The following is a 26,726-nucleotide window of genomic DNA, read 5'->3' as shown; positions in this document are numbered from 1 at the left end:
GTCTAAACTGGTGGCAACAATTTGTTTTCTTCATGCACGACAAGGTAATGGCCAATTCAAACAGTAGCTCAATATACAGTACAAGTTATAACATTGGGCCACATTAATGAACCATGTATGACTAGTCTATGAGCTTTAATAAACCTCCTGCACATGTAGCACAGCCGCTTCTTAAAAGGTTATGTGTACAGCTGGCCATACACGGTAGAGAACGGTCAGCTGAAAACACTGATTTATACAGTATTGACTGACCATCTTATGTGTATGAGGGCCTCTAGACTCTTCCACCATGGCAGATGTTGTGAAGAAGGATATGATATGCTGAATTTAAAGTGTCCCATCCTTTCGCTTTTGGGGAACTAACTGCCACAAGGGGAGTTTGGCATCTTAGGCTCCCCCCTTCTCCATCCAGAACACCACACGCTTGGCTGAGCCTTGCATGCATGTCTATGGGGAAGGGGGAGGGGGGGGGGGGGAAGAAATATGTATATGGCTACTTGCTAGCTACTTACCTTCCACAAGGAACAAAGGATCAAATAAAGTTGAAATTTCACATGCTGATCCCTCTTTCTTCACCAACATGGTTCGCTGAGAGGGAGTCAGGAGGCCTTATACATCCAAAGACGTGTTGCAGTGTGGGTGCCCTTTTATTATTTCTATTGTGTGCATCCAAAGCATAGCCCAGTGCATCTTATATTGTCGCCCATGATGTTCAGCTGTGACAAACCTATCAGGTGTATTGTACCAGAATATGGAGGCTGAATAATAATGCCATTTGACTTCAGGCAACTGTTCAGCCTGACAAGGAATCATAGGCCAAAATGTAATCCATTGTGTGTAGGCCATCTTGTGCTAATGCTAGGTTAAAAAGGGTATCCCAAGATTAAAGGTTATAGGGATTAGAGGATATTTAGCAGTAGCGGAAAACCGAGGGTCCTTGCCTCCCAAATGGCAGCATGTATGCTTGACAGCTCCTCTATTCATTCTCTATGGGACTTCACCTAAACCTCACCCAGAGTGAGTAGGGCAGTGGCCAAGCATACATGCTGCAGCTCCATTCACTGGGTAGACAAGAGGCCTCCCTGATTGGCAAGGTCTTGCCACCCCCACCCAAATGATCTGCTTTTTAGGAGAACCATGAAACCTTGCACTACACAATGAACAGGACAGAAGGAGTGCACCATTTTGAGTAGTGGTGGTGCCGTGTTACTGTAGCTCAGCTCCCTTTGAAGTGAAGGAGGAGGTTTCTTGAACACATGGTTTTCCGTAATAAAGTACAATAGACCCTTCTGGCATTTCTGTGGCTGTGTATCTATGGCTTCCATCTTTCACAATCATTTTTACAAGATCTTAAGCAGGAATCTATTGTAAGCTTCAGAGATACGGGACAATTTCCTTATTTATAAATCATACAGCATACAATAGGACAGCTGGGCTTTTATATCCCTTCCTCAGCAGAAACAGCAGCTTATGTTACTTATTTAATATAAAGTGATCCTATATGAATAGTGAGGACACCACAACCAGATACACGCACACACACACACACGCACACACACACTTAAAGGGGTTGTCCAAGCAGACTACCAGCCAATCAGATATATAGGTGTGGAGAGACAGCTACATGCTAGGTGGCCAGGTAACTGTCAAATATCCAGTGTATAAGATCACACAGGAGAGTTTTCCTTGACAACACCTTTAAAAAGGGTTATCCGAGTCCAGAAAAACAGCTAACTCCTTCCAAAAACTGCACTTACCTGTCCTCAGGTTGTGTGTAGTAATGCAGCTCAGTTCCATTGAAGTGAATGGAACAAAGTTTTAATTCCATGCACAACCTTACAGCATGTGTGGTGCTGTTTTTGGAATACATTAGCTGTTTTCCTGGACAATGCTTTTAATATGTTTGGCAATTACATTTTGCATATATTAACATTGGTATCTGCTGAGATTCTAAATCCTGGTTTAATTCTCAACCATACAGTATCTTAACATCTTTCTATAGGTGGCCCCACACATTAGATAGTAGGTTTATGACTGAAGAACCGTAGAGGGAACAGTCATCAGGTGAACAATGATTTTGCTGAGGCAGTCATACACATTTTTTGACCATATTGGCCGTTCTATCTATTCATTCTGGCCATGAGGTTTCCTGGACTAGCAACTATCAGACATACATTCATAACATTTAGCATTAATCGCACCCGAAATTTAGCATGTCACAACAAATAGTTTTGGTATGACCCCCTTACAGAAGTTTTCCTTTCCCACGAGTCAACACAGTTTAAAAGGGGTACTCCGGCGCTAAACATCTTATCCCCTATAAAAAGGATAGGGGATAAGATGTTAGATCGCTGGGATCCCGACGCTGGCGACCCCCGCGATCTCTCCTGCAGCAACCCCGTTTTTCAGCTGCACAGAGCAAGGATCGCTGTGTGGCTGATGATGGGCGGTGCAGGGGACGAAGTATCGTGACGTCACGGCTCTGTCCCCTGCTCCGCTCATCAGCCACAGAGCGCTCCACTACACAATTGACATAGATAACACCCCTCCCATAAACAAAATATATAAAATACATTTTTATACAGAATTCCACAAAACTATATTACAGAGTAGTCAGAAAGAATCATAAATAAGCGGGTCAATGTGAATAAAGACCTACACTGGCAATTGTGATAAGGCTGTCTATATAAAAATGTCTAAGGCTGCATTCAGTCACGTCAGATAGTTAACAGTCAAAAATCTGTGAGAAAAAGCCAAGGCTGAAAATTGGAAGTTCAGTGGCTAAGTTGCAGTAACCAGGCATAGCCCCTATATAGAGAATGGAGACAACTGCTTCTCGCCCCCTTCATAGTGAGGATCAGCAGATTTCCAGAATAGCTAGGGAGAAGCCATAAAAGTGTACAATATGTGAAAATAGTAACAAAAACTAGTTGCTGCTTTTGAAATGTCCTCTTGTGATGCTGCAGCAAGCACTGGCCTCAGAAGTCATGGCACACCATCAGATTTCTGCTGCAGATTTTAACTTTGGCCCAGTTTAACTCCATTCAATGGGCCTAACCTGCATCAAGGCTAAATGGCACAGAATACACACGTATTCTGTAATAGAGTAGGGAAATGTAACTTTCTTTCTACATTGCAGATTTCACTATGAAGTACTTACGCATCTAACCACTGAGAACAATGGGATGTGGAGTCCCAAAATTGGTGTCCAAATAATTCCACAGAAACGGTGCCTAAGGGTAAAAACACACAATCAGGTTGTATTGTGGTTTTCAACTGCATCATGCTAGCTGCTAATACTAAGTAAAGGAAGAATTACGTTGCAGCACTGAAAACTACAGCCTGACCATGTGTTCTTCCCCTTGGCTCTAGTAGATGCAGTCGGTGCATGTACTTCATTGACCATTCACTCGTATGAGATGCATTACTGCTTTGCAAACTGTTTGTTGACCAATGGTGAATAAAGATTGTTCTTTAACCCCTTAAGGACTCAGCCCATTTTGGCCTTAAGGACTCAGACAATTTAATTTTTACGTTTTCATTTTTTCCTCCTCGCCTTCTAAAAATCATAACTCTTTTATATTTTCCTCCACAGACTAGTATGAGGGCTTGTTTTTTGTGCGACCAGTTGTCCTTTGTAATGACATCACTCATTATATCATAAAATGTATGGCGCAACCAAAAAACACTATTTTTGTGGGGAAATTAAAACGAAAAACGCAATTTTGCTAATTTTGGAAGGTTTTGTTTTCACGCCGTACAATTTCTGGTAAAAATGACGTGTGTTCTTTATTCTGAGGGTCAATACGATTAAAATGATACCCATTATTATATACTTTTATATTATTGTTGCGCTTAAAAAAAATCACAAACTTTTTAACCAAATTAGTACGTTTATAATCCCTTTATTTTGATGACCTATAACTTTTTTATTTTTCCATATAAGCGGCGGTATGGGGGCTCATTTTTTGCGCCATGATCTGTACTTTTTTTTGATACCACATTTGCATATAAAAAACTTTTAATACATTTTTTATAATTTTTTTTTTAATAAAATGTATTAAAAAAGTAGGAATTTTGGACTTTTTAAATTTTTTTTCGTTCACGCCGTTCACCGTACGGGATCATTAACATTTTATTTTAATAGTTCGGACATTTACGCACGCGGCGATACCAAATATGTCTATAAAAAATGTTTTTTACGCTTTTTGGGGGTAAAATAGGAAAAAACGGACGTTTTACTTTTTTATTGGGGGAGGGGATTTTTCACTTTTTTTTTACTTTTACTTTGACATTTTTTTACATTTTTTTTTACACTTGAATAGTCCCCATAGGGGACTATTCATAGCAATACCATGATTGCTAATACTGATCTGTTCTATGTATAGGACATAGAACAGATCAGTATTATCGGTCATCTCCTGCTCTGGTCTGCTCGATCACAGACCAGAGCAGGAGACGCCGGGAGCCGCACGGAGGAAGGTGAGGGGACCTCTGTGCGGCGTTATGAATGATCGGATCCCCGCAGCAGCGCTGCGGGCGATCCGATCGTTCATTTTAATCGCGAACTGCCGCAGATGCCGGGATCTGTATTGATCCCGGCACCTGAGGGGTTAATGGCGGACGCCCGCGAGATCGCGGGCGTCGGCCATTGCCGGCGGGTCCCTGGCTGCGATCAGCAGCCGGGATCAGCCGCGCATGACACGGGCATCGCTCCGATGCCCGCGGTTATGCTTAGGACGTAAATGTACGTCCTGGTGCGTTAAGTACCACCTCACCAGGACGTACATTTACGTCCTGCGTCCTTAAGGGGTTAAAAGCCAAGTACAGTCATCACTATAACAGTGTATAAGACCATATAGTCTTCTTGTGAATTGGCCATGTGCATTAAATTGATGATATCCTCAATGATCATGCAAAGAGAACAGCCATTATAACTTCCTATTACAGTACCTTGCATTTCTACCAACACAGGCAAACAGCTGTTCAGTATTAGACAATGTAATGGGACACAACTCATTACAAAGAACTTGTTACACAAATCCTTTGTTGGATATTACGTTACAACAAAAAAACATGTGTTCAGCTCTCATTACTCAACCGGTTCTGTATAAAGGATATAGTAGCCAGGAGAGCAGTAAAACTGACTGTAAACCAGGGATCCAGTAGCCTACTGGACACTGCTGTCCAAAGTTTTGGGCTGACTCTAGTGTCATATATATATATATCCTCAATGTTGAGCCTTGTAAAAGTAAACCTAGCTCCAGCAGTGTTAGGTCAATGGGTTTCGGCCTATTTAAAATGGACTGTCTCTATTGGTAATACATAAAATTGCTGTATATTTAAAAAAAATAAATTAAAAATTAAAAAACACAACTTCCAATTATACTGCAATTTTTCACCTGCTGCAACAACTGGGCCGACATGTCCATGGTGCTGGCACAGCTAACACACTGCATAATCTGCTTGAGTTCATATGGTAACATAACAGGGAAGGATGGTATTTCCGCTATGTTTTCAACATCACCAGTAAAGGATGGACATAAGAACTAGAGATTATAGGAGCCAGCAAGATACTCCAGAACTTTCTAAAGACATCTAATAAAGAAGTGTAATCTTCTAGGGGAGTTTGTCCATCCCAGTCGCCGATCTAGTGCAGGGGGGTTGTAAAACTGCGAGGTGTCTCACCCATTAATAGCTCAAGAACAGGCATTGATTCTTAGGCTATGAGAAACTTTTCAGAGAATCCATTTCCAGTTGGCAATATGATGTGGTTACATTGAATAGATCCAGTGTTACATCACATGAAAGGCAGGAAGGAAACTAGAGATGCAGGTCACTGTAGTGACCAGAGGATAACATAATATAATAACTTATATAGCACCAGCATATTCCACAGCAGTGTATGCAGTATACATACAAATCTAATTCTACAACTTCTAAAAATTCATCTGCTCTATTTTATTTTTTTTTTAAATAGTTAGATGCTCTACATAAAGTTAGCATATCAATGTACCACGTGTGGTCAGATAAGACGACAATGCCTTGAATGTGCATATGGAGATAACACTCGTATCTATAAGAAGCTATATGCATACAGTATGAATATGGAAATACAAGTCACTGAAAAGTATGAGAGATTACCCAGCTGTGTATAAATCTATTAGCATCTACAATGAAATATAACAACCTCCCCCTCATAAGGATATGTGCAAATACATGTTTGGTCAATATTTTGAGGCTGAAGTTTGGTTCACATAGTATCTGCTCCCCATTTTGGTCAGTATTTTTTCCAAAGCCCGAAGAGGTTAAAAAATAAATAGAAAAAAAATCATAAAAAGAGGTGTAAATGCTTTTCTGTGTTAGTTTCACTCCTGGTTATAGTAAAAATACAGACCACAATTTGTACCGGATACAGTGTGAACCCAACCTAACAGGACAAAAAACATTGGAAAAACCTTCAGACATTACTAGCATTTTAATTTATTTACTTATTTATTTTTTACATGTTTTGGGGCTCTAATAAAAAAGGTATTAATTGTTCTTATTGTTTCTTTTATTTTTTTAGAAGCTTTTTAAAAAATAAAAGAAGCAATGGCAACTTTTCAACTCTTCGTCTGCACAGGCTATGATAAATCTCTCTCCCCCTGATGAATCTCAATGCAAACTTAGAGATGTCTTGTTATTACATTCAGTAGCTTATATATATTTTATAAATAAAATAAATACAGTCATGGCCGTAAATGTTGGCAAATTGGACATAATGTCACACCAAACTCCAAAAATTGTCTGGACAAAATTATTGGCACCCATTCAAAATTGCGGAAAAATAAGATTGTTTCAAGCATGTGATGCTCCTTTAAACTCACCTGGGACAAGTAACAGGTGTGGGCAATATAAAATTCACACCTGAAAAGCAGATAAAAAAGGAGAGAAGTTCATTTAGTCTTTGCATTGTGTGTCTGTGTTTGCCACACTAAGCAGGGACAACAGAAAAAGGAGAAGAAAACTGTCTGAGGACTTGAGAACTAAAATTGTGGAAAAATATCAACAATCTCAAGGTTACAAGTCCATCTCCAGAGATCTAGATTTGCCACAGTGTGCAACATTGTCAAGAAGTTTGCAACCCATGGCACTTTAGCCGATCTCCCTGGGTTTGGATGGAAGAGAAAAATTTATGAAGGGTGTCAATGCAGGATAGTCTGGATGGTGGATAAGCAGCCCCAAACAAGTTGCAAAGATATTCAAGCTGTCCTGCAGGCTCAGGGAGCATCAGTGTCAGTGCGAACTATCCGTCAACATTTAAATGAAACGCTATGGCAGGAGACCCAGGAGGACCCCACTGCTGACACAGAGACATAAAAAAGCAAAACTACATGTTGCCAAAATTAACTTGAGTAAGCCAAAATCCTTCTGGGAAAACTTCTTGTGGACAGATGAGACCAAGATAGAGCTTTTTGGAAAAGCACATCATTCTACTGTTTACCTAAAAGGGAATGAGGCCTACAAAGAAAAGAACAAAGTACCTACAGTGAAATATGGTTGTCACCATGGTTGCCGTGAGCGCTCCGGGGAGGCAGCGGGACCCGGAGCGCTCACGGCGTTCCTCTGTCTGCAGCGCTCCGGTCGGCATTGCTGACCGCGAGCGCTGCTCTCTGGTTCCCGGAGGGGACGCGATCCGGGGGCACGGCTCGTGTCCTGCCTCGGGTCGCGCCCCGTCTCACTCACCTCTCGCCCCCGTCTGCTCCCTCCCGGCGCGCGCGGCCCCGCTCCCTAGGGCACGTGCCGACTTGCTTAAATTTAAAGGGCCAGTGCACCACTAATTGGTGCCTGGCCCAATCACTTCCTAACCTATAAAAACCCACTTCCCCTTCCTCTCCTTGCCGGATCTTGTTGCCTTGTGCCCATAGAAAGCGTTCATTGTGTCCCAAGCCTGTGTACCTTGACCTTCTGCTGTTGCCCCTGACTACGAACCTTGCTGCCTGCCCTGACCTTCTGCTACGTCTGACCTCGCCTCTGTCTAGTCCTTGTGTACAGCGCCAGTCTCAGCTGCCCGAGAGGTCGAGTCGCTACTGGGGAACACGACCTGGTAGTTACTGCCGCAACAAGTCCATCCTGCTTTGCGGCGGGCTCTGGTGAACACCAGTAACTGCTTAGAACCAATTCCCCAGTACGGCCCGCGTCATCGCCTCTCTGGTACAGAGGATCCAGCTCCAGTGTCTTCACCAGAAGCTAGTCCGGATCCTGACAATGGTGGAGGTTCAATGATGTTTTGGGGTTGTTTTGCTGCCTCTGGCACTGGGTGCCTTGAATGTGTGCAAGGCATCATGAAATCTGAGAATTACCAACGGATTTTGGGTCGCACTGTACAGCCCAGTGTCAGAAAGCTGGGTTTGCATCCAAGATCTTGGGTCTTCCAGCAGGACAATGACCCCAAACATACATCAGAAAGCCCCCAGAAATGGATGACAACAAAGCGCTGGAGAGTTCTGAAGTGACCAGCAATGAGTCCAGATCAAAATCCCATTGAACACCTGTGGAGAGATCTTAAAATTGCTGTTGGGGAAAAGGCGCCCTTCCAATAAGAGAGACCTGGAGCAGTTTTCAAAGGAAGAGTGGTCCAACATTCCGGCTGAGAGGTGTAAGAAGCTTGTTGATGGTTATAGGAAGCAAATTATTTCAGTTATTTTTTCCAAAGGGTGTGCAGCCAAATATTAAGTTAAGGGTGCCAATAATTTTGTCCAGCCCATTTTTGGAGTTTGGTGTGACATTATGTCCAATTTGCTTTTTTCCTCCCTTTTTTGGTTTACTTCCAATACACACAAAGGGAATAAACAGGTGTATAGCAAAACATGTGTTACTGCAATCCTTTTCTGTGAGAAATACTTCATTTTGTCGAAAAACATTAGAGGTGACAACATTTACACACACACACGAACACCTTTGTCTAAAGCAAATCCTTAAGTCTGGCAGCCGCCACGCATGGATACATCGTCCAGTTGTCACACACAAATCTGTCACTATTTGTCAATAAGGCGCTGTACACACCAGTCTAAATACAATTTTAGCTCTAAACAAATGAAGGAACAGTTTGTTTACTGGCACTGCTGTTACATTTATCATTCCTTCCCAATGAATACAAACAAACAATGCCACTCAGCGCCATAGAAAACCTGCTGCCGTGCAGAGTGGGAAACCCGATGTACACGGTATGTAACAATGGAGGGATTACTGTAGCTTCATGTGATATATACCTTACCTAGTAATGCTATTCTGCCTCAGCGTGGCTTGGGGTAGCTATAATAATGCTATAATTTAGCTCACACACGTTTAATGCTTTACACAGCAGGATGACATCAGTTTGTCTTAACTATAGTAAAGTGACAGGTCTTATTAAGGAACTCCTTATGAGTTTGGAATCCCAATTGGGAAACCCTGTCCTATGCCCATACAGATGCCCATGCATAGGGCATCTATACTGATTCACTTTAGATGCACGTTCAGCAGTGGCAACAATGGTGAGCCTTGTCAATATAATAATAATAATTATTATTATTATTTTTAATTATATTATATTATTATTTTTATTATATTATATTATAATATTATTATTATTTCTTTAGCGCTAACAGATTCCATAGCCCCTTACAATTTCAGGTTTACAAATTAAGATAATTGTCAAAAATTACAATATAAAATAATTTATAGATAAAACAAAGCAGATATTATAATGCTCCCACTAAATAATTTCGTGCCAGAGCGCGGATCTCTGGGACCACAGCTGAAGAAGAGACTGTTTACATTCACTTTCCCATAGACAATAGCCTATGAATAGGACTATGCAAACACCCCCACCGCACGCACCCCCCCCCCCCCAACCTGAAACCATAGCCCCTGGATTAGTGTATTAGAAACAAAACAATATGCAAACTCATCTATACTGTACATGTTTCCATTCCCCAATGCTGTATATTATTAGTCTTTTTTTTTTTTTTTTGGAGAGTGATGCAACAACAGGCTCATGAAGAATGACATACAGCTCTGTTCACACTTGGAGATATGGTATTTTTCATGATAATGGCACTATGCAAAAACAATACAGAAAACCTGCCAGAGCCCAATAAATGGCATCATTCACCATTTGTTGGGTTCATTTAGAAGAGTGTCTCCCCAGCCAGGGTGCCTCCAGCTATTGCAAAACTACAACTTCCAGCATGCCCGGACAGCCAAAGGCTGTCCGGGCATGCTGGGAGTTGTAGTTTTGCAACAGCTGGAGGCACACTGGTTGGGAGACAATGATTTAGGGGAAGAATAATGCAAAATTTAAGTCCCTACAAAAATAACATGTAAGACAAAAAGCAAAATATCTGCAAAATGCAAGAAGGCATCAGCGAGTTGTGCGGTCATGGGCAGGTACCCTGCACAATCTAGGGTACAGTGCCAGGAAACAAGGAGGGAAAAGCAAATGGAGATTCACAAGTGTGGATTTTCACAAGGGCAGGGAAAAGGTGCTGGAACAATTACAAAGGGACAGTCCACAGACAAGACCTGCAGGGTGCAATGAAAGGAAACCTCCAGCAGGGGGGCACTGGGGTATTAAAGCACCCCCTCTGGTGTTTACATACACTTCCTTATCTGGTCACATATCTAAGGCACAGACCCCAAATTCGGGAGCAAACTAATCCACCGGTAAGAACAAACCCAAATCCTGGTAGTGGAGTAGACAAAGTCTGCAATGCCATCACCGCAGGAGTGTGAAGAGCCAATGTGGCCAGTGGTTGGTAACTTCCCAGACTCATCCAGGATCCGGCTAGCACCGATGTACAATATGCAACGGGCATCTATCCTTACTGGACTCCACTGCACAATTCTACCATATATGTATGGCTGCCACTCAATCTCTGCTTCTTATACGAGGCCACTTTCAGATGGCTTCTAAACAGCTACGTTTTTTGTTTTTTTTGGACATGACCACCCAACCTTTACCACAGAAGCATATGGTACATTTACTCCACGTTCTTAGGATTTGCGGAACCTCAGGGTGCTTCATTCATAATATGGCTACAAAAGGAAAACAGCTGCCCTACACCGGGTTCACACACTCTTGCAGTATGGGAATTTTTTGTCTCTTAGGCTTGGTTCACTCTGGACTGGGGCTCATGTCTAGCGTACAACAAAGTACTTGCCGTGGGTCCCTTAATGCATAGTGGTGTCAGACAAAAATTAGCAGTACCAACTTGATTGTATGGCGGCTTCTGTCGTAGTTGTGTATGCATGTTGTGGTCGAAGGATTATACAGGTACCGCACGTACACAGTGTTTGAAATTTGGTTCAATCACAGACAGTTGGAGTAAGACATAAAACATCCGTACCCATCCGTAAGACTGAATTACTGTATCGCGAAATGATGCATTTCTTTAACATGACATGAAAAGTTTGGAAAGCTCTGCCTTAAAGGACAACCGCAGCGGAAAACACTTATCGCCTATCCACAGGATAGGGGGTAAGTGTTTGATCGGGGGGTGTCCGACCGTTGGGACCCCATGCGATCTCCAAAACGGGGCCCGGCCTTAGCGCTCAGTATGAGCGTTAATGCTCGTAGCGTCGAGCTGAGAGGTCGACGGTTATGCTCCCATACAGTTCTATGGGAGAGGGGGGAGGCAAGAACACTGCCTTCTCCTCTCTGCCATTGAGTTACATGGAGGGGACATGTCGTCCACTGCGTCATGCTGCGGCCGGCACATCTCCTGCATGGGAGAGCCACGGCCCTGTGCAGGAGATTGCGGGGGGTCCCAGTGTTTGGACCCCCAGCGATCAAACACTGAATAGGGGATACATGTTTTTCGTTGCAGATGTCCTTTAAAGGGGTGAACCGGTGAAAAACAACTTGTTTCCAAATTTGTATATGTAATAAAAGGGATTAATATACATGGTGTAATAAACCATCATATCAGATTATACAAATAAATTCTACACTCTGCATGTTTTAACAATGTAGGGACTATGGGGGAGATCAAAATCTATCTAGAGGAAAAGTTGCTGAGTTGCCCATAGCAACCAATCAGATTTCAAAAATTAAAGAAGCAAAGGCCTCTGAAAAATCAAAGAAGCGATCTGATTGGTTGCTATGGGCAACTCAGTAACTTTTCCTCTGGACAGGTTTTGATAAATCTCCCCCTATGAATGTATAGGGGATAAGTGTCTGATTGTAGGGGGTCGGACCTCTGGGACCCCTACAATCGTCTGAATGGGACCCAGCTCTCTGAGGAAAATCCATGCTGCAAGTGGCATGTCCTCCATTCTATTCTATGTGTGCGATGGAGATGCCGCAGTACAGAACTCTGGCCTCTTTGCCACTCTCACACAAAAAGAATGGAGACGGGACCCATTCAGGAGATCTAAGGGGGGCCCAGTCATTGTACTCCATGTGATCACTTATCCTGTAGATAGGAGATAAGCTGTTTTTTTTTTTTACCAGACCACCCCTTTAATGACTGACCAGAGTCTACCAGCAAGGGCACAGCTATAGGGGTGTAGAGGTTGCAGTAGCACAGGGGCCCTGGTGCCTATGGGGACCCCAAAGCACAGCTGGACCCAGTTTCAGATTTTGCTTTGGGGCCCAGATGCTACAAGTTACACCTTTGTCTACTAGTGGGTACATCCTGTCCATTTCTCCAAAGGGGGGGGGGGGGACTCACTAGTGCTTTCTGCTGTTTTCCAAGATAAAAGTGTATGTTTAGAAAATAGAAAAAAAACTTGTAGACTTTGGCCTATTATAGTGAATGGGCCAGCCATGGCATATGTCAGCATACCCTTTAGCTGGTATCCTGGAGACATAAAGCCCACAACGCAGTGTGAACCCTGCCTAAAACCCACTGACCAGTATCCATTTATTTTTATTTTTTTTTAATTACTGTCCCATTGACCAAAGTGAGGAATGTGCATTGGCACCAACGTGAGTCCGATAAAAATAATTAGATTTTTGGCTTTGTTCACAATGGCGCTATGACAATCCATCGGGGTGGGGTTCATCACTTCCGACACTAAAAATGGGGAAAAAAGTTCAATTTTTTTTGGCGTCAAAAGGGCAAGAATGTTCACGAAACCTCAAGTGACTCCAGAATAGGTCAAGGTAAGTCACCGTCGCTGACCATTTGGATAGATCCAGCGCAGCGCGAAGTAACTCAATGTTCACTAACCGGTCACAAAACTACAACTCCCATCATGCCCGGACAGCCGAAGGCTGTCCGGGCATGATGGGAGTTGTAGTTTTGCAACAGCTGGAGATCTATTGGTGGGCACATCAGTAAGTAAATAGCAGCAGATTGATGGACCCCATAGAGCAGCAACTATTGGATGTTTCCCATTACTCACCCAGTGCAGTGATGATGAAGCCCCTGGGGTGTCGCAGTGCCCTCCTGACCCAGGCATCTCGCAGCACCTCCAGGTTGGCACTCTGGCCCTGGACCAGCAGCACCCAGCTCTCCAGCCAGCCCTGGAAGGACACCTCCGCCACGGCCCGCACCAACCTCCTGTTCCAGAAGCACCTCGCATTCGCAGCCTGGAAGTCCTGGAAGACTTGGCTGCCCTTCTCCTCCGCCCCTGAGCCGTCCAGTCTGCACAGGACCATGGCGAGCGAGGAGGGGGCCAGCTGGACCGCCCTGTCCCGGGACATGCTGAGCTCCGGGCGCTGCGCTCACATACACGGGAATCATCAATTACACTCCGCTGCCCGGGTTACTGCGACTACACTGAGGGGCGGGGCCGGCTAGGGCCAAGCAACTCCGCCACAGCCAATGAGAAGTGCCGCTAGTCGGGGGGCGGGGCGCTGCTGTGCACCTTGGTGTGTGGTGAGGTGTATGCGGGAAAGGGCGGCAGTGCTAGGTGGGCACAGGGCCCCTCAGGAGGTGTTCTCTGTAGTTATATGTACACTTCCCACACCAGACTGTCCTCTACCATACACAGCATTATCAGCCCACAACATTCTCACCTACAAGTTATCAAAAAGTTTTTGGAAAAGTTGGGTGAATACCAATATGGTGTTTCCTATGTGGCAGCAGCTCAGAGGGGGTGCAGGTGTTGCCTGCTGAGACCTGGGGTCATGGGTATGGTTACACTGGCATTATGGCTTCCATAGAATTGCCCATGGGCTGGCACACTTGGTATAGATAGATGGGGATAGTTCTGTGGTGGATTAGTGTCTATTTTAGAATATGCTTGCTAAAATATTGGCCACTCAATAACTCCCCCCCCCCCCCCCTCCCATCGAGTATGAAAGAATGTGTGATGTCCCAGTAAGGGATATGGTCCAGTACAGTAGTCAGGCCCTGTCAGGTTGAGTCCCTCTGTGCCCTAGGGGCTCTCCTGCAGCGTCTCCCCCCCATATGTATTATGCGTAAAAGACATTTGAGGACCTTTGAGTTAGTCACATGATAATGTGGTCACATGTCCAATTCACATGTTTTGTTACCCAGAGAGCACCAACTAACCAGGTGACCTGCAGCTTGACCTATGGGCTCCTTGCTCAGCCCCCCTTTATAAGAAGGTGAGATACTACAATTTCTCTCTTGTGATTCATTCTCTGCTGAGGTCCAGTCCAGACATCTCAGAGCCAGTGTCCAGCACATCTGGAGGCCTCAAGCCTAAATTACAGCCACAAGTCAGTAAGTCAAGTCATCTCTGTCTGCTGTCACTATCTTCAGTCAAGTCTATAGTCAGCGTGGCTGTGCTAGGGTCTGTCAAGTCACTGCAAGTCCCAGCAAGCTGCAAGGTCCCCTGTGTTACTAGCCACCTCTCTGGGATCCTGGCCTAGCTGTGAAGACTGTTCCATCTGTCTGCCTCAGTAAAGCTACCGTTAACCCTGACCTGGCCTTGGACTCTTATTTTCCCTGCCTAACTAGGACTAACGGTGCTACCGTTCAGGTGGTTATTGGGAAAACCACTGCCTGGCATCACCAACATTTAGGCTGGATTTACACTGCAAAATTTCCTGGCAGCATTTCTGCCGTAGATCAAGCTGGCGGTGCTAGGACCGAGCAGACTGCATTGCTGCCCCCATAGACTGCAATGCATTTCTGGGTGGATATTTTGGGAGATCTGCTCAGAAATGCATTGCTATCTATGGGGACGGCAATGTAGTCCGCACGGTCCTAGTGTCGCTAGCTTGATCTCCGGCAGAAATTATGCCCAGAAATTCCACAGTGTGAACCTAGCCTTAGGGGTTAATACCATCTACACCTGGGCTATAACATCTGCCCCATACACCTCACCTTCACACCCCATGGCTCACCACTAATGTCTCAAAATGGTGCCCGAACAGGATCTACACCCTGGATGATAAGGCCACGTGATGGACGAGAAACACCTGCAAATGGAAGAAACCAATCACAAGGAGATTTATTCATGACGTATAACTTTGCACATGGCATATAACTTTGCACATTGTTACAGGATTATAAAAAACTTTGGAATTGTTAAAAATACAGGAAGTATCATTTATCTAAACTGAGTGTCAGAGTGATTTCTTTCTCTCGAGCAGATGCTGATCCAGATACCTAATTAGGAGGGGCAGCAATGTTGCTGCCTGGCCACTGGGTCATTCCCCCTGTGGGATTGGTGTCACGGTGGTCGCCACCCGGGGCTACACCAGTGTCAGGTTAGGGACCCACACGTGGAGAGTGGGCTGGTACTTTTTGATCAAAATGTATACTTACATCATGTTAATTTTTTTTAATTATGCTGAGAAGCAAGTAGATCAAAATACAAATTGTGGATGTGCGGCTGTGTTTCTCTATTTTTGTTTGTAATGTCACTTATTGTAGCATATTCTGTTGCAAATAATACACTTTGCAACAGTATGAGTTGCGATACATATTTCCAAAAACAATGCACACTTCTTGCAGACTCTGTGAACACACCCTTATTAACAACAATATAGATACAAAACACCAGTGGACCTACATGCCAACAGATGTAAGAAACTGATTGAATAACGGATGTAAACCTAAAGAACTGTATGTACTAGTTGTCCAATCAGTTTGCAGAGCAAAAAAGGAAATAAATATTTAAGAGGAAACACTTGAACCAGTGTAAAGTGTATGAGTCATGTAGGAGATGAGCAGGACTGCTGTCTGGCCGTATCTGAGAATCAGTGGCCCTGAGGAATACATTCTTTTGTTGTGTTCATTTCTGTGGCTGATTCACTCTTGGGTGTAGGAATACATAAATTTCTATACACCTCGGCTGTCACCACCATTTCTCACCATTCTGTGAAATATTATATCATACAACAGCTTACCATTTTAGACTGCTGTTTCCAGTGGGGTATGTTCACAATGCATATTTAATTTTTTTTAATAGTGGAAATTTGTGGCAGAATTCCTATTATAGCCTTGGACTTTTGTCATGTATTCTCTTCCTGTGACCATTTTTTAAAATCACTGTCATGGACATAGAACAGCTACTTGAATTCCTATTAAAAACAATGGGACATACATTTCATGCATTTGTCCCACATTTGGTGCATCATGCATACCAAAATACACACTGGAAAACGCTGTGTGAAGCCGGGGGGCAACTTGCTTAGCCAATCTCAGTGATTGGCTGAGTGGGCTGTCACTCCTGCTCATCTACGAGGGTGGAGACCAGAGCACTGAAGAGTTTGGTAAATTCAGCGTCAGAGTCGGCCCTGTCAGACCCCCTGTGATCAGACACTTATCGCCTATCCTGTGGATAGGGGATATAATTAGCTTTCCAGACTACCCCTTAAACAAAATCAATTATTAAAAGTTTATTCGAGAAATACTCAAGGCTATAGAGTCAGTTTTGGGTGGAGTTGGTAGAAATGTACTCCAATATGAATTCAAATGAAAACTATAAAATATTATTAACCTCTTAAGGACACAGTCCATTTTGGCCTTGAGGACACAGGAAATTTTCATTTTTGCGTTTTCACTTTTACCTCCTCGCCTTCTTAGAGCTATAACGCTTTTATTTTTTCATCCACAGACCCATATGAGGGCTTGTTTTTTTCATGACCAATTGTAGGTGATCAGATCAGCCAACCGAACTTCCGCATTGCCGTAGATGCCGTGATCAATATTGATCACTGCATCTATGGAGTTTATTAATGCGATCGTACATCAGGGCACCCAGGACTTCCACAAGGATGACCCTTTTCCCCCTACCCGTCTGATCAGTTTTAGAGCATCATAACCAAAATTCCACCCTGCCATACAACGTAAAAACATCACTCAAAAAATACTAGGCGCTACCAACTACCCCACCTCTAAAGCCCCCACTCTGATTAGGAAAAGGCCAAGTGAAAAAGTGCCAACTCAAGCCGTGAATTACAAACATTAACAGCCACCTCACCCAACAGCTCCAACAAGGTGAACGTGTCCTGCCTACGCAACCCTTCGTTTTCTAAATCCCTGCATCGTGAGGCTAACAGGGAAGCCTTTGGTAACATCTAGTTAATTAAAAACTGATTTAAAATGAAAAGCCAATCTCTGGCAAAAAAATCTTACTCATGGGGATAATTCTACAGTCCAGCATTCCTAAAATGTATTACAGATTTTGCAACTGAATTTTACATAGTCTACATTACATGTGAACAGAATCAATGATGATTCTCAAAAACTAAGGCTAGTGGCTGGCCCCTCCATTTTTTAGGTGCTAATGGGACGCCAAACACTCCAGACACCCACTCCATGGTACTCAAAAGAAAACGGCATATTGGGGAGTCAGCAGGACCAATGCAGAGAAAGTTGTGCAAGCAAAATATTGTACCTTGGCTATTACCACCCCCAACTACCCTCCCTTTTCCCTTGTGAAGAATCTTGTTGATCCATGCCAGGTATCGCGGCAAGAGCAGCAGTCATTCTTGAATTTACAGCTCTACCCAAATTTACACTGTGCCTTATTGAACTGCCAACATAAGCCAGGTTTCTGTCCACCCTGTTGGCTACCCTGTAAGGAAGACCCTTAAGCTTCAGCATGGCTGGCAATGCTGCCCCTTCCCCCATGAAAGGAATTGCCATAACCCAGCGCAAAAGATCCCTTGTACCATCAAATGCTGGGCCTAACTGCCTTACGCTACCTAAACTGCTCATCATGACGGAGCCAGGCCTGGCTGCCATACACTCTATGAGCCTCTCTGATAGCGTCCATATAACAGAACAGTGCTCAACAGTGTTCAGGCGCCTTTTCTCCCATTAAAGGAGTACTCCGGGATATGAAAACTTATCCCCTATCCTAAGGATAAGGGATAAGTTTCAGATCGCGGAGGGTATGACCGCTTGGGCCCCCCGCAATCTCCTGTACGGGGCCCCCGGCTATTTGTCGAAATAGCGTGTGTCAACCACCGCATGACGTGGTGGCCAACATGCTCCCTCAATACATCTCTATGGCAGAGCTGGAGACTGCCAAATGCAGCGCTCCGGCTCTCCCATAGAGATGTATTAAGGGGCGTGTCGGCTGGCACGTCATGCGGTGGTATGACATGCCCCCTTGCCGATGACGGGAGATCCACGGGGGCCCCAGTGGTCGGACCCCCCATGATCTGAAACTTATCCTTAGGATAGGGGATAATTTTTCATATCCCAAAGTACTCCTTTAAGCTAGCCAATAAAGCGAAAGCCTTTAACCAGTTTAAAAAGGTTTATGGAATTACCTTAGGAATTACCTTCTCTTCTCATCTTTTTTCTTGCCATCATCCTTTTAACTTTTGTCTAAATTAGACTTCTCAAGGGGAAGGAAGGAGAATATTTCTACATATTCATCCTGCCATATTTTTTCCCTGACATCTTGTTTTATGTGCATGCTTAGTCGCCCTTCAACAGACATAGACCCCGCTTTGTGCTCTATCATCCAGTTGAATTCTATCACCCTCCTCAGTGTGGCACTCACGCTGACTGAAAGGGAACTTTCGCTCCTCCTCCCATAGTAGCACCCCACCTTCAGACCCAGTTATTCTGCCCTGCTCCAGCCCTTTTACACTCCCCTCAATGTACAACATACATCCCCTCCCCCTCCGACTTTATAATTCTATTAATTCCCTGATATTAACTCCAATTTATAAAATCAAGTTCCCGCCCACCTGACCGATTCCCTGAATTATCAGACAAATTATAAACCCTCATATCTCTAGACTGGAAGTGCATATCAAGAGTCTGTAAAAAGGGGTTTGATCAGTGCACCCTAAGCTATTTCATGACAGTAACATCAAATTTTTTTTTAGTTTGCCACATGTCCTCTTCAAAAGTTATCACCTATCCAAAGGCAAAGTTTGTCAAAGTTTAAAAACCACATAGATAGTGAAGGGAGTGCTGACCAATAGTGATGAGCGGCAGGGGCCATATTCGAATTTGCGATATTTCGCGAATATATGGACGAATATTCATCCTATGTTCGTGAAATTCGCATATTCGCTATGTTCGTTCTTTTTCCCCATAAGAATATTCGTAATGAAATTTGCATAGTGCACATGCGTGGTTATATCTTTGACCTAAAAGAAGGGAGGGATTAGTGTCCTCTGACTTGAAGTGTTATTATTAGCGAATATTCGCGAATATTTGCATATTCGCATAAAAAAACAATATTCGTCATTATGAATATATATCACTATATTATAAATATTCGCAAAATCGCGAAGTGCTGATATTCGCGGTAAAAATTAGCATTTTGAATATTTGCGTTCAATACTACTGACCGCACATGCACTCTGCTGCTTCATTCATTTGAGGGACATTTGACCTTCATTCTTGGGATTGGTGGTTGTTCTAGCAGTTGGAACCCCACTTATCAGCTAGCTATCCCCTATTCTGTACAAATGGGATAACTTTGGTGTTAGGATAACCATGCTATTATTGTAGTCAGTTTGGGTTTTTATTACCAAGGATGAGCGAGGACTTGATGGTTTCAGCTCTGGTCATTAGACCTACGATCGAGGTGGGACTTGATGCAGTAAGTTTGGGTTGTTATACCCATGGTCGAGCTAAAAACTTGATGCTGTAAGTTCTGGACCTGCAGTTGATGTGGGACTTGCCATGAGTTTGGATCATTAGACCTGCTGCTGAATTGGGACTTGATGCTGTAATATGGATGTAGAAATTCGCCTAAATAACCCTTGTGTGAAACCAGCCTAAGGATAAATTTAATCTGAATTTCAGAAATCATGCATATGCTGCAGAAACAATCCTATTATGTTTGGAATGTATTTTTCCAAAATCAATAGTTATATCTGGGTTTCTAACCCAGGCCAAACAACATCCTCTAAATGTATCCTGTGACCTAAGAGCTGCCCATTTTTGGGTGACCAAGTTGTTTTCAGATTTGGCAATTCCTTGTTCAAGCTAAGTGCAAAGAAAATAGTCTTTCAGAACTACAAATACATCAACAGATATACCTATCTTTAGATGATTAACAGACAACATCATCTTGCCAAGATAAGAGAAAAGCTGCTCATTGCAGCACACTGACATTAAAATATTTGACTTTCTAAGGTCAGAATGATTAAAACTCAGAACAGGATTGGGGACTAACCCCAATGACTTGGAGCATCATTCGCAGAAGGTTTTATAATTTACGATTTTCCTAGTTTAATGACGGAAAATATAGATTTTATAAAGACAGGAGGCGAGTATCAAATGCATATTCCTTCTTTATTAAGCCCAATAGCAGAAAGAAAATGCAATGTAAATGTAATAAATGAAAAGAAAAGAGATGCAGGTCACGTAGCAACCCACATACACCTCCCCCAACATTCCAACCAATCATATACTGACTTGCTCCATATTAACCGATTCCGGCTCTGACTCCTCTTCTTTCATTATGCCGATATAACACCACAACTAAATTCCACAGAGGAAAGTCCACCTCGTATCGAACAGCGAACCAAAGTCCACAAAAGAAGATCCACCCTGTTTCGAACTTCTTTGAAACCTTCACAATGTCAACAGCGACTTGAACCACGGATCCATCAACTGACTTCCAAACGAACCAGGAATCCTTTAACCCAAGTTAAAGGATGATTAGATAAAACCAAACGTCAGTCTTCCAAATCTCTTCTTCAATATCCTAGAACAGAAGAACACAACCATAACAGGGATGGGAATTTGGGAGGGTTGAGCCTCCTGTCTTTATAAAATCTATATTTTCCATCATTAAACTAGGAAAATCCTAAATTTTATGTCAGACAGGAGGCTCGTATCAAGTGCACGTTCAAAGTAAATAAACAACAACATACAGATCAGGACATTATAATACTGACATTGACACATGACCCTTTGGCCTAACGTAAAAGGTCCTAAACGTATTCTCGGAAGACCAATCCCCTGCTTTCAGAATATCAGAAAGCAAGCCTCCCGCCTGATCTACCTTGGTAGCCATGGCGCTTCTAGAAGATTGTGTCTTAAACACCGATATATCGATCCCGGCCAAAGCCATTGTCCGTTTCACCCAACGTAACAACGTCGGAGAAGAGACCGGAAGATGCGGAGCACAAAAGGATATTAGAAGTTGCGAAAAACGTGACATTCTCAGTGGAGCCATTTTAACTTCATATGCCTTTAAACAACGTACCACGCACAATTTAGGGTGCGTCGGAAAACTTGAATAAAATACGTCACGCAGATCCATCTTAGTCTGCTGCGATATGGAAAATTGGACTCCTTGTGGAGTAAACTGTCTCCTCGAGATGTCCAATGCTCGTACATCGGAAACGCGTTTGATGGAAATCAAACACAACAACATAGTCAATTTGTACGACAAAGTCGAAGAGACAACCCATCATTATCCTCCCAGGAGGAAAACATGTGAAAACCAGAGACACATCCCAAGTGACCTGGTACGGAGGGGTAAGAGGACATTTGAATCAAATACCCCTCACAATCCGACAAACTAACGGATGCTGACCAATCGTCATCCCATCCCCTGGGACGTGTCTGGTCGAAATAGCGGATCTATAGACAATAATAGCCCGATACGCCTTCCCGGCATCAAAAGCCCCCGGCAAAAAATTTAAGACCCCGGACACAGGGGCTTCAACGGGATCCATCTGCCGTTGTGAGCACCAATGAACCCATAATCCCCAGGCAGATCGGTAAGCCGATTTGGTACCCGGAGCCCATGCCTCTCACGTGAGATCTCTAGCCGAAATGTCTCTATCAGACTCAGCCATCCTGAAATCAGCAAGGCCACCAATGGCAACTGACCGGACAACACTAACGGATGTAACTCCTCCGCCGGACCCCGAAGGAGTGACGGGAAAAGAGGACAAATTCTTGGACAGTCTATAGTCATCCCCAGGACTTGGGGAAACCAGGACTGAGTCGGTGATCAACACCAGAGTTGCCGCTTGAAATTCTCCCTGCCACAATACCCTGGGGATCATGGCAAAAGGAGGGAATGCATACAACATTTCCCGAGACCACACTTGTAGGAATGCATCCGTAGCCAGTGCCTCCGGATCCGGCCTCCAACTGAAGAACCGGGCAATTGACGATTAAGCCGGGATGCAAACAAATCCAGACCCAGAGGACCCCACAGGTCCCAAATTGCCTGAAAAATGGTTGGATGTAAGGCCCAATTGCTGCTGTCTGTCAAATGCCTGGAGTTCCAATCTGCCACGGAATTGGAAACTCCCGGAAGGTATTCCGCCATAAGAATTATGTTCTTCCGAAGACAAAAGAGCCAAAATTCTTTTGTGATGTCTGCTAACATCCTGGACCTCGTGCCCCCAAAACAGTTGTTGTACCATACTGCCGATATGTTGTCCATGTGAAGCAGGATACAACAATCCAACCTGAGGGCATCGAAGCTCTTGACCGCAAAGGAGCCCGCCAGGAGCTCCAGACAATTGATGTGTAACTGTGACTCCTCTGGAGACCATTTGCCTCCCGTGGAAGACGAGCCACAGCGGGCTCCCAAGCCGCTCAGACTGGCATCTGACTCTATAATCAAATCTGGTTTGGAGTTGAAGATTGTTCTCCCATTCCAATCCCTAATGTGGCGAAGCCACCATAACAACCCGTCGCGGGCCTCCAGAGACAGTGGAACCCGATCCACAAAAGTCAGGCCCTCTGCCAACCATTCGGTTTTCAGTTGTTGAAGCGCCCTGTAGTGAAGGGGCATCGGCAAAATCACCTGAAACGAGGCTGACAATAGGCCTACAATTCGAGCAACCGCCCGCAATGAAACCAGTCTCTTGCGGAGCAAGGACTTTATTTCCTTGCGAAGTAGAACAAGTTTCTTGTCCGGCAGACTCAGAGTCGCCATCGGGGTATTCACCAGAAAACCCAAGAACTCCATCTCCCGTGCTGGGATCAACACAGATTTCTTGTTGTTGATCAAAAAAACCAGCTCCGTCAGAAGGGACGTTGTCCATTCCACGTGGAGCAGGACTTGCCGTCTTGAACGAGCCATGATCAATATATCGTCGAGATATAAGATGAGCCGCACTCCCCGACTCCTGAGAATGGCCATAACTGGTCTCATGAGTTTGGTGAAACACCATGGGGCGGAAGAGAGCCCGAATGGGAGACAAGTGAATTCCCACTTTTGGCCTTCCTATAGGAATTGTAGGTACTGATGGGAAGAAGGGTGAATCGGTACCGGGAGGTACGCGTCCTTCAGATCTATTTTTGGCAGCCAATCCTCGGGGAGAAGCAATTCCCTGAGTAAATGTATGCCCTCCATTTTGAAGTGGCGATACAAAACATACTCGTTTAGTTCTCTTAAATTTATAACCAGCCTGTGGCCTCCGTCTTTCTTCTTTACCAAGAAGAGATTGCTGAGAAAACCTGGTTTATCTATAGGCACCGGATTTATGGCATATTTTGATCTGATCTCCTTGCAAATCAGATCCTTGTCCGTGTCCGAGAAAAGAATACTCCTCGGCCACCGGGTCTGAACCGGTGGGGACATAAAGTCTATTCTGTAACCTGCCACCACATGTAACACCCAAGGGTCTGTAGAAATCATGGACCAGGCGTGGGTAAAATATCTCAGTCTGCCTTCCACAGGGGCTGTACACACAACCGGATTGATCTGACCCACCTGTGCCTCTGTTTCTTGGAAAACCTCTGGAACTGCCTCCTGCCCTCCAGGGCCTTCCGCCTGCAGCAACCGCCTGAGCTTGCGGTCTTTCATGTATGTAATGTATGGGGTTTCTACCATAGGGTTGAAAATAGGCTCCTCGGCCAGAAGGACGACCCCTGCCCCTTCTGGCCCTCCCGAAAACCTTATTGGTCTCTTTCAGCAAGGTCTGGGCCTTGCCCAGGCTGGAGAAGAGACTCGCCAGGTTTAGGATCTTGGTCAATGGTCCCAAGATATCCAGTAACTTGTCTTGAACTGACTTAAAGGACCTGTCGATCCCTTTCCTCAGATTTTTGCCAGACTTTATCAGATATTTAAAGGGGTTCTCCAGTGCTTACACATCTTATCCCCTATCCAAAGAATAGAGGATAAGATGCCTGATCGCGGGAGTCCCGCCGCTGGGGACCCCTGGGATCATGCACGCAGCACTCCGTTTGTAATCAGTCCCCGGAGCGTGTTCGCTCCGGGTCTGATTACCGACAACCCCAAAGCCAGCGGCGTGTGACGTCACGCCTCCGCCCCCGTGCGACGTCATGCTCCGCCCCTCAATGCAAGCCTATGGGAGGGGGCATGATTGCTGTCACGCCCCCTCCCGTAGGCTTGCATTGAGGGGCGGAGCGTGACGTCACACAGGGGCGGAGGCATGACGTCACACGCCGCCGGCCTCGTGGTCGTCGGTAATCAGACCCGGAGCGGACACGCTCCGGGGACTGATTAAAAACGGGGTGCTGCGTGCATGATCCCAGGGGTCCCCAGCGGCGGGACTCCCGCGAACAGGCATCTTATCCCCTATCCTTTGGATAGGAGATAAGATGTGTAAGCACCGGAGAACACCTTTAATAAGTATCGAGTCCAGCTCAGGCATCACTGCCACCTTATTGGCAACAGATGGGTGAGGACACTCTGATCTCAATTGACTCCGATCCACGTGTTTGGCCACCTGTGGCAAAGGAGCCCAATCTCTGGACCGCGGATGCTTGATGGCATACGGGTCGAAAAACGGGACCCCTTGGGAATCTAGGATGGCATGCGGACTATCCACAGCGGAAGAGGACCCCGAAGGGGTATGCCCCTCCTCTACACCTTCCTCCTCTTCCTCACTGAAGGCGGAGGGTATGGAAAAATCAAAATCCGACTCAGATTCCACATCCGATTCGTCCACATAAGAATCGGGCTTTGTCCGCTTTGCAGAACGGGAAACCCGGACATTACAGCCTTCCCCCTGGGCAGAGGGCCTATTACCCGACTTCGGGTTGGTGCCCGTTTGTACAGAGCCCTCTGGGATTTTTTGGCAATCTCCCACCGTCTGATGTGGTGTGGGAGAGGTCACAAAATCTGAGCAATGGTGGTGTTTCCGTTCAGATTTAACAGATTTGTGAGAGTCAGAAGCCGGAGCCGATATAGTCGCAATCGGTAGCTGACCTGCTTGAGCATCTGCCGACTCCTGGCTGGACTGAAACACCGCCAAAGAAATGGACTTAGATATAGTCTCATTCATAACAGCCATTGCAGATATTAATGCGGAATGTACAGACCTGTTTACCAGCTGATGGATCTGATCAGCGGACAAGGACTCAGGGTCATGTATATTAGTGGGGCCATCCCCCAAGGTCATATCTAACTTCCCGTTAGACATATTCAGATTGTACAGCAAAATACCAATGGAGATGGTGAAAACAGCAAAGTACAGGGGCTGTGGAGAGAAAAAATACAGGGATATTTCACATTAAATGATTGATCTCAAACTCATATACTGTGGAAACATACATATATATATTTGCAAAATGATACTCTGCTGGACTAATATTTTTGATGACAGTGTGATACAATGTAGACTGGTGCTATTCACTGCACCACAGAAGCAGGACAGCTGGCAATGGTAGGACCCACAGTCAAAAGTACTCCTGAACGGGAGCGCCAACACAGCTACCAAGAAGCTGGCTACCGGAGCTCCCACAGAGCCTCCGCGCCTCCTACCCTGTCAGCACTGGCAGATTGAGTCCGGCACCTAGACAGGAGAAGAGCGCAGTACGCGGCCGTTACCAGGGACGCACTCGTCACTGGGGACGTGGCTGCACAAAGGGCAGTCTTACAAGACCTGCCGCTCTGACGTGACACGCCCCTTCAGCGTGCGCAAAAAACAAGGTATGAACAACAGGGAGGAGAGCCTGTGCACCCAGATAGGGAACCGGGAAGGGAAAGAACAACAGCAAACAAAAAACGCAGTTATAAGAAAGAAGAAGGCAAAAGCTTATATTGTAAATGGGAAATAAGGGAAAAAAAACTAGAGAAACTAGGGAAAAACCTGGCGAATGGAATATCTACACCGGTCTGCAATAACCAATATGGGAAAACAAAAGAACCAGAGATCGTAGGAAAGTGAGAAAAACACTTCCGACCGCAAAGTTCTTAAAATAGAAGGAACCAATACTTATCTGTTTGAAGCCTGCTACTGAGCAGAAAGAAAGAGGAGGAGGCGGAGCCGGATTCGGTTTATATGGAGCAAGTCAGGATATGATTGGTTGGAATGTTGGGGGAGGTGTATGTGGGTTGCTACGTGACCTGCATCCTTTTTTCTTTTCATTTATTACATTAACATCGCATTTTCTTTCTGCTATTGGGCTTAATAA

At 44.7% G+C, this 26,726-nt stretch overlaps 1 protein-coding gene across 3 annotated transcripts in view; it reads right to left on the bottom strand.

Annotated features, from left to right (window-relative positions):
- Positions 1 to 25,788, bottom strand: part of STOX1 (storkhead box 1) — a 64,654-nt gene extending 38,866 nt beyond the window's left edge. Inside the window, exon 1 of one of the 3 annotated variants that reach the window (XM_056530319.1) lies at positions 25,632 to 25,788. Coding sequence is in view for 2 of the 3 variants with exons in the window: in XM_056530317.1 (XP_056386292.1) it covers positions 13,375 to 13,675 (301 nt within the window). In the remaining variant the exon portion in view is untranslated. Of the gene's footprint in view, positions 1 to 3,160; positions 3,180 to 13,374; positions 13,739 to 25,631 lie in introns of those variants that run through there. The other 2 variants (XM_056530317.1, XM_056530318.1) reach the window with 2 other exon arrangements.
- Positions 25,789 to 26,726: the final 938 nt, after the last annotated feature.

This window comes from Hyla sarda, chromosome 7, assembly GCF_029499605.1.
Source record: "Hyla sarda isolate aHylSar1 chromosome 7, aHylSar1.hap1, whole genome shotgun sequence".
NCBI lineage: Eukaryota > Metazoa > Chordata > Amphibia > Anura > Hylidae > Hyla > Hyla sarda.
The sequence above is the reverse complement of the archived record's forward strand: the minus strand, read 5'-3'. Positions and strand labels throughout refer to the sequence as shown.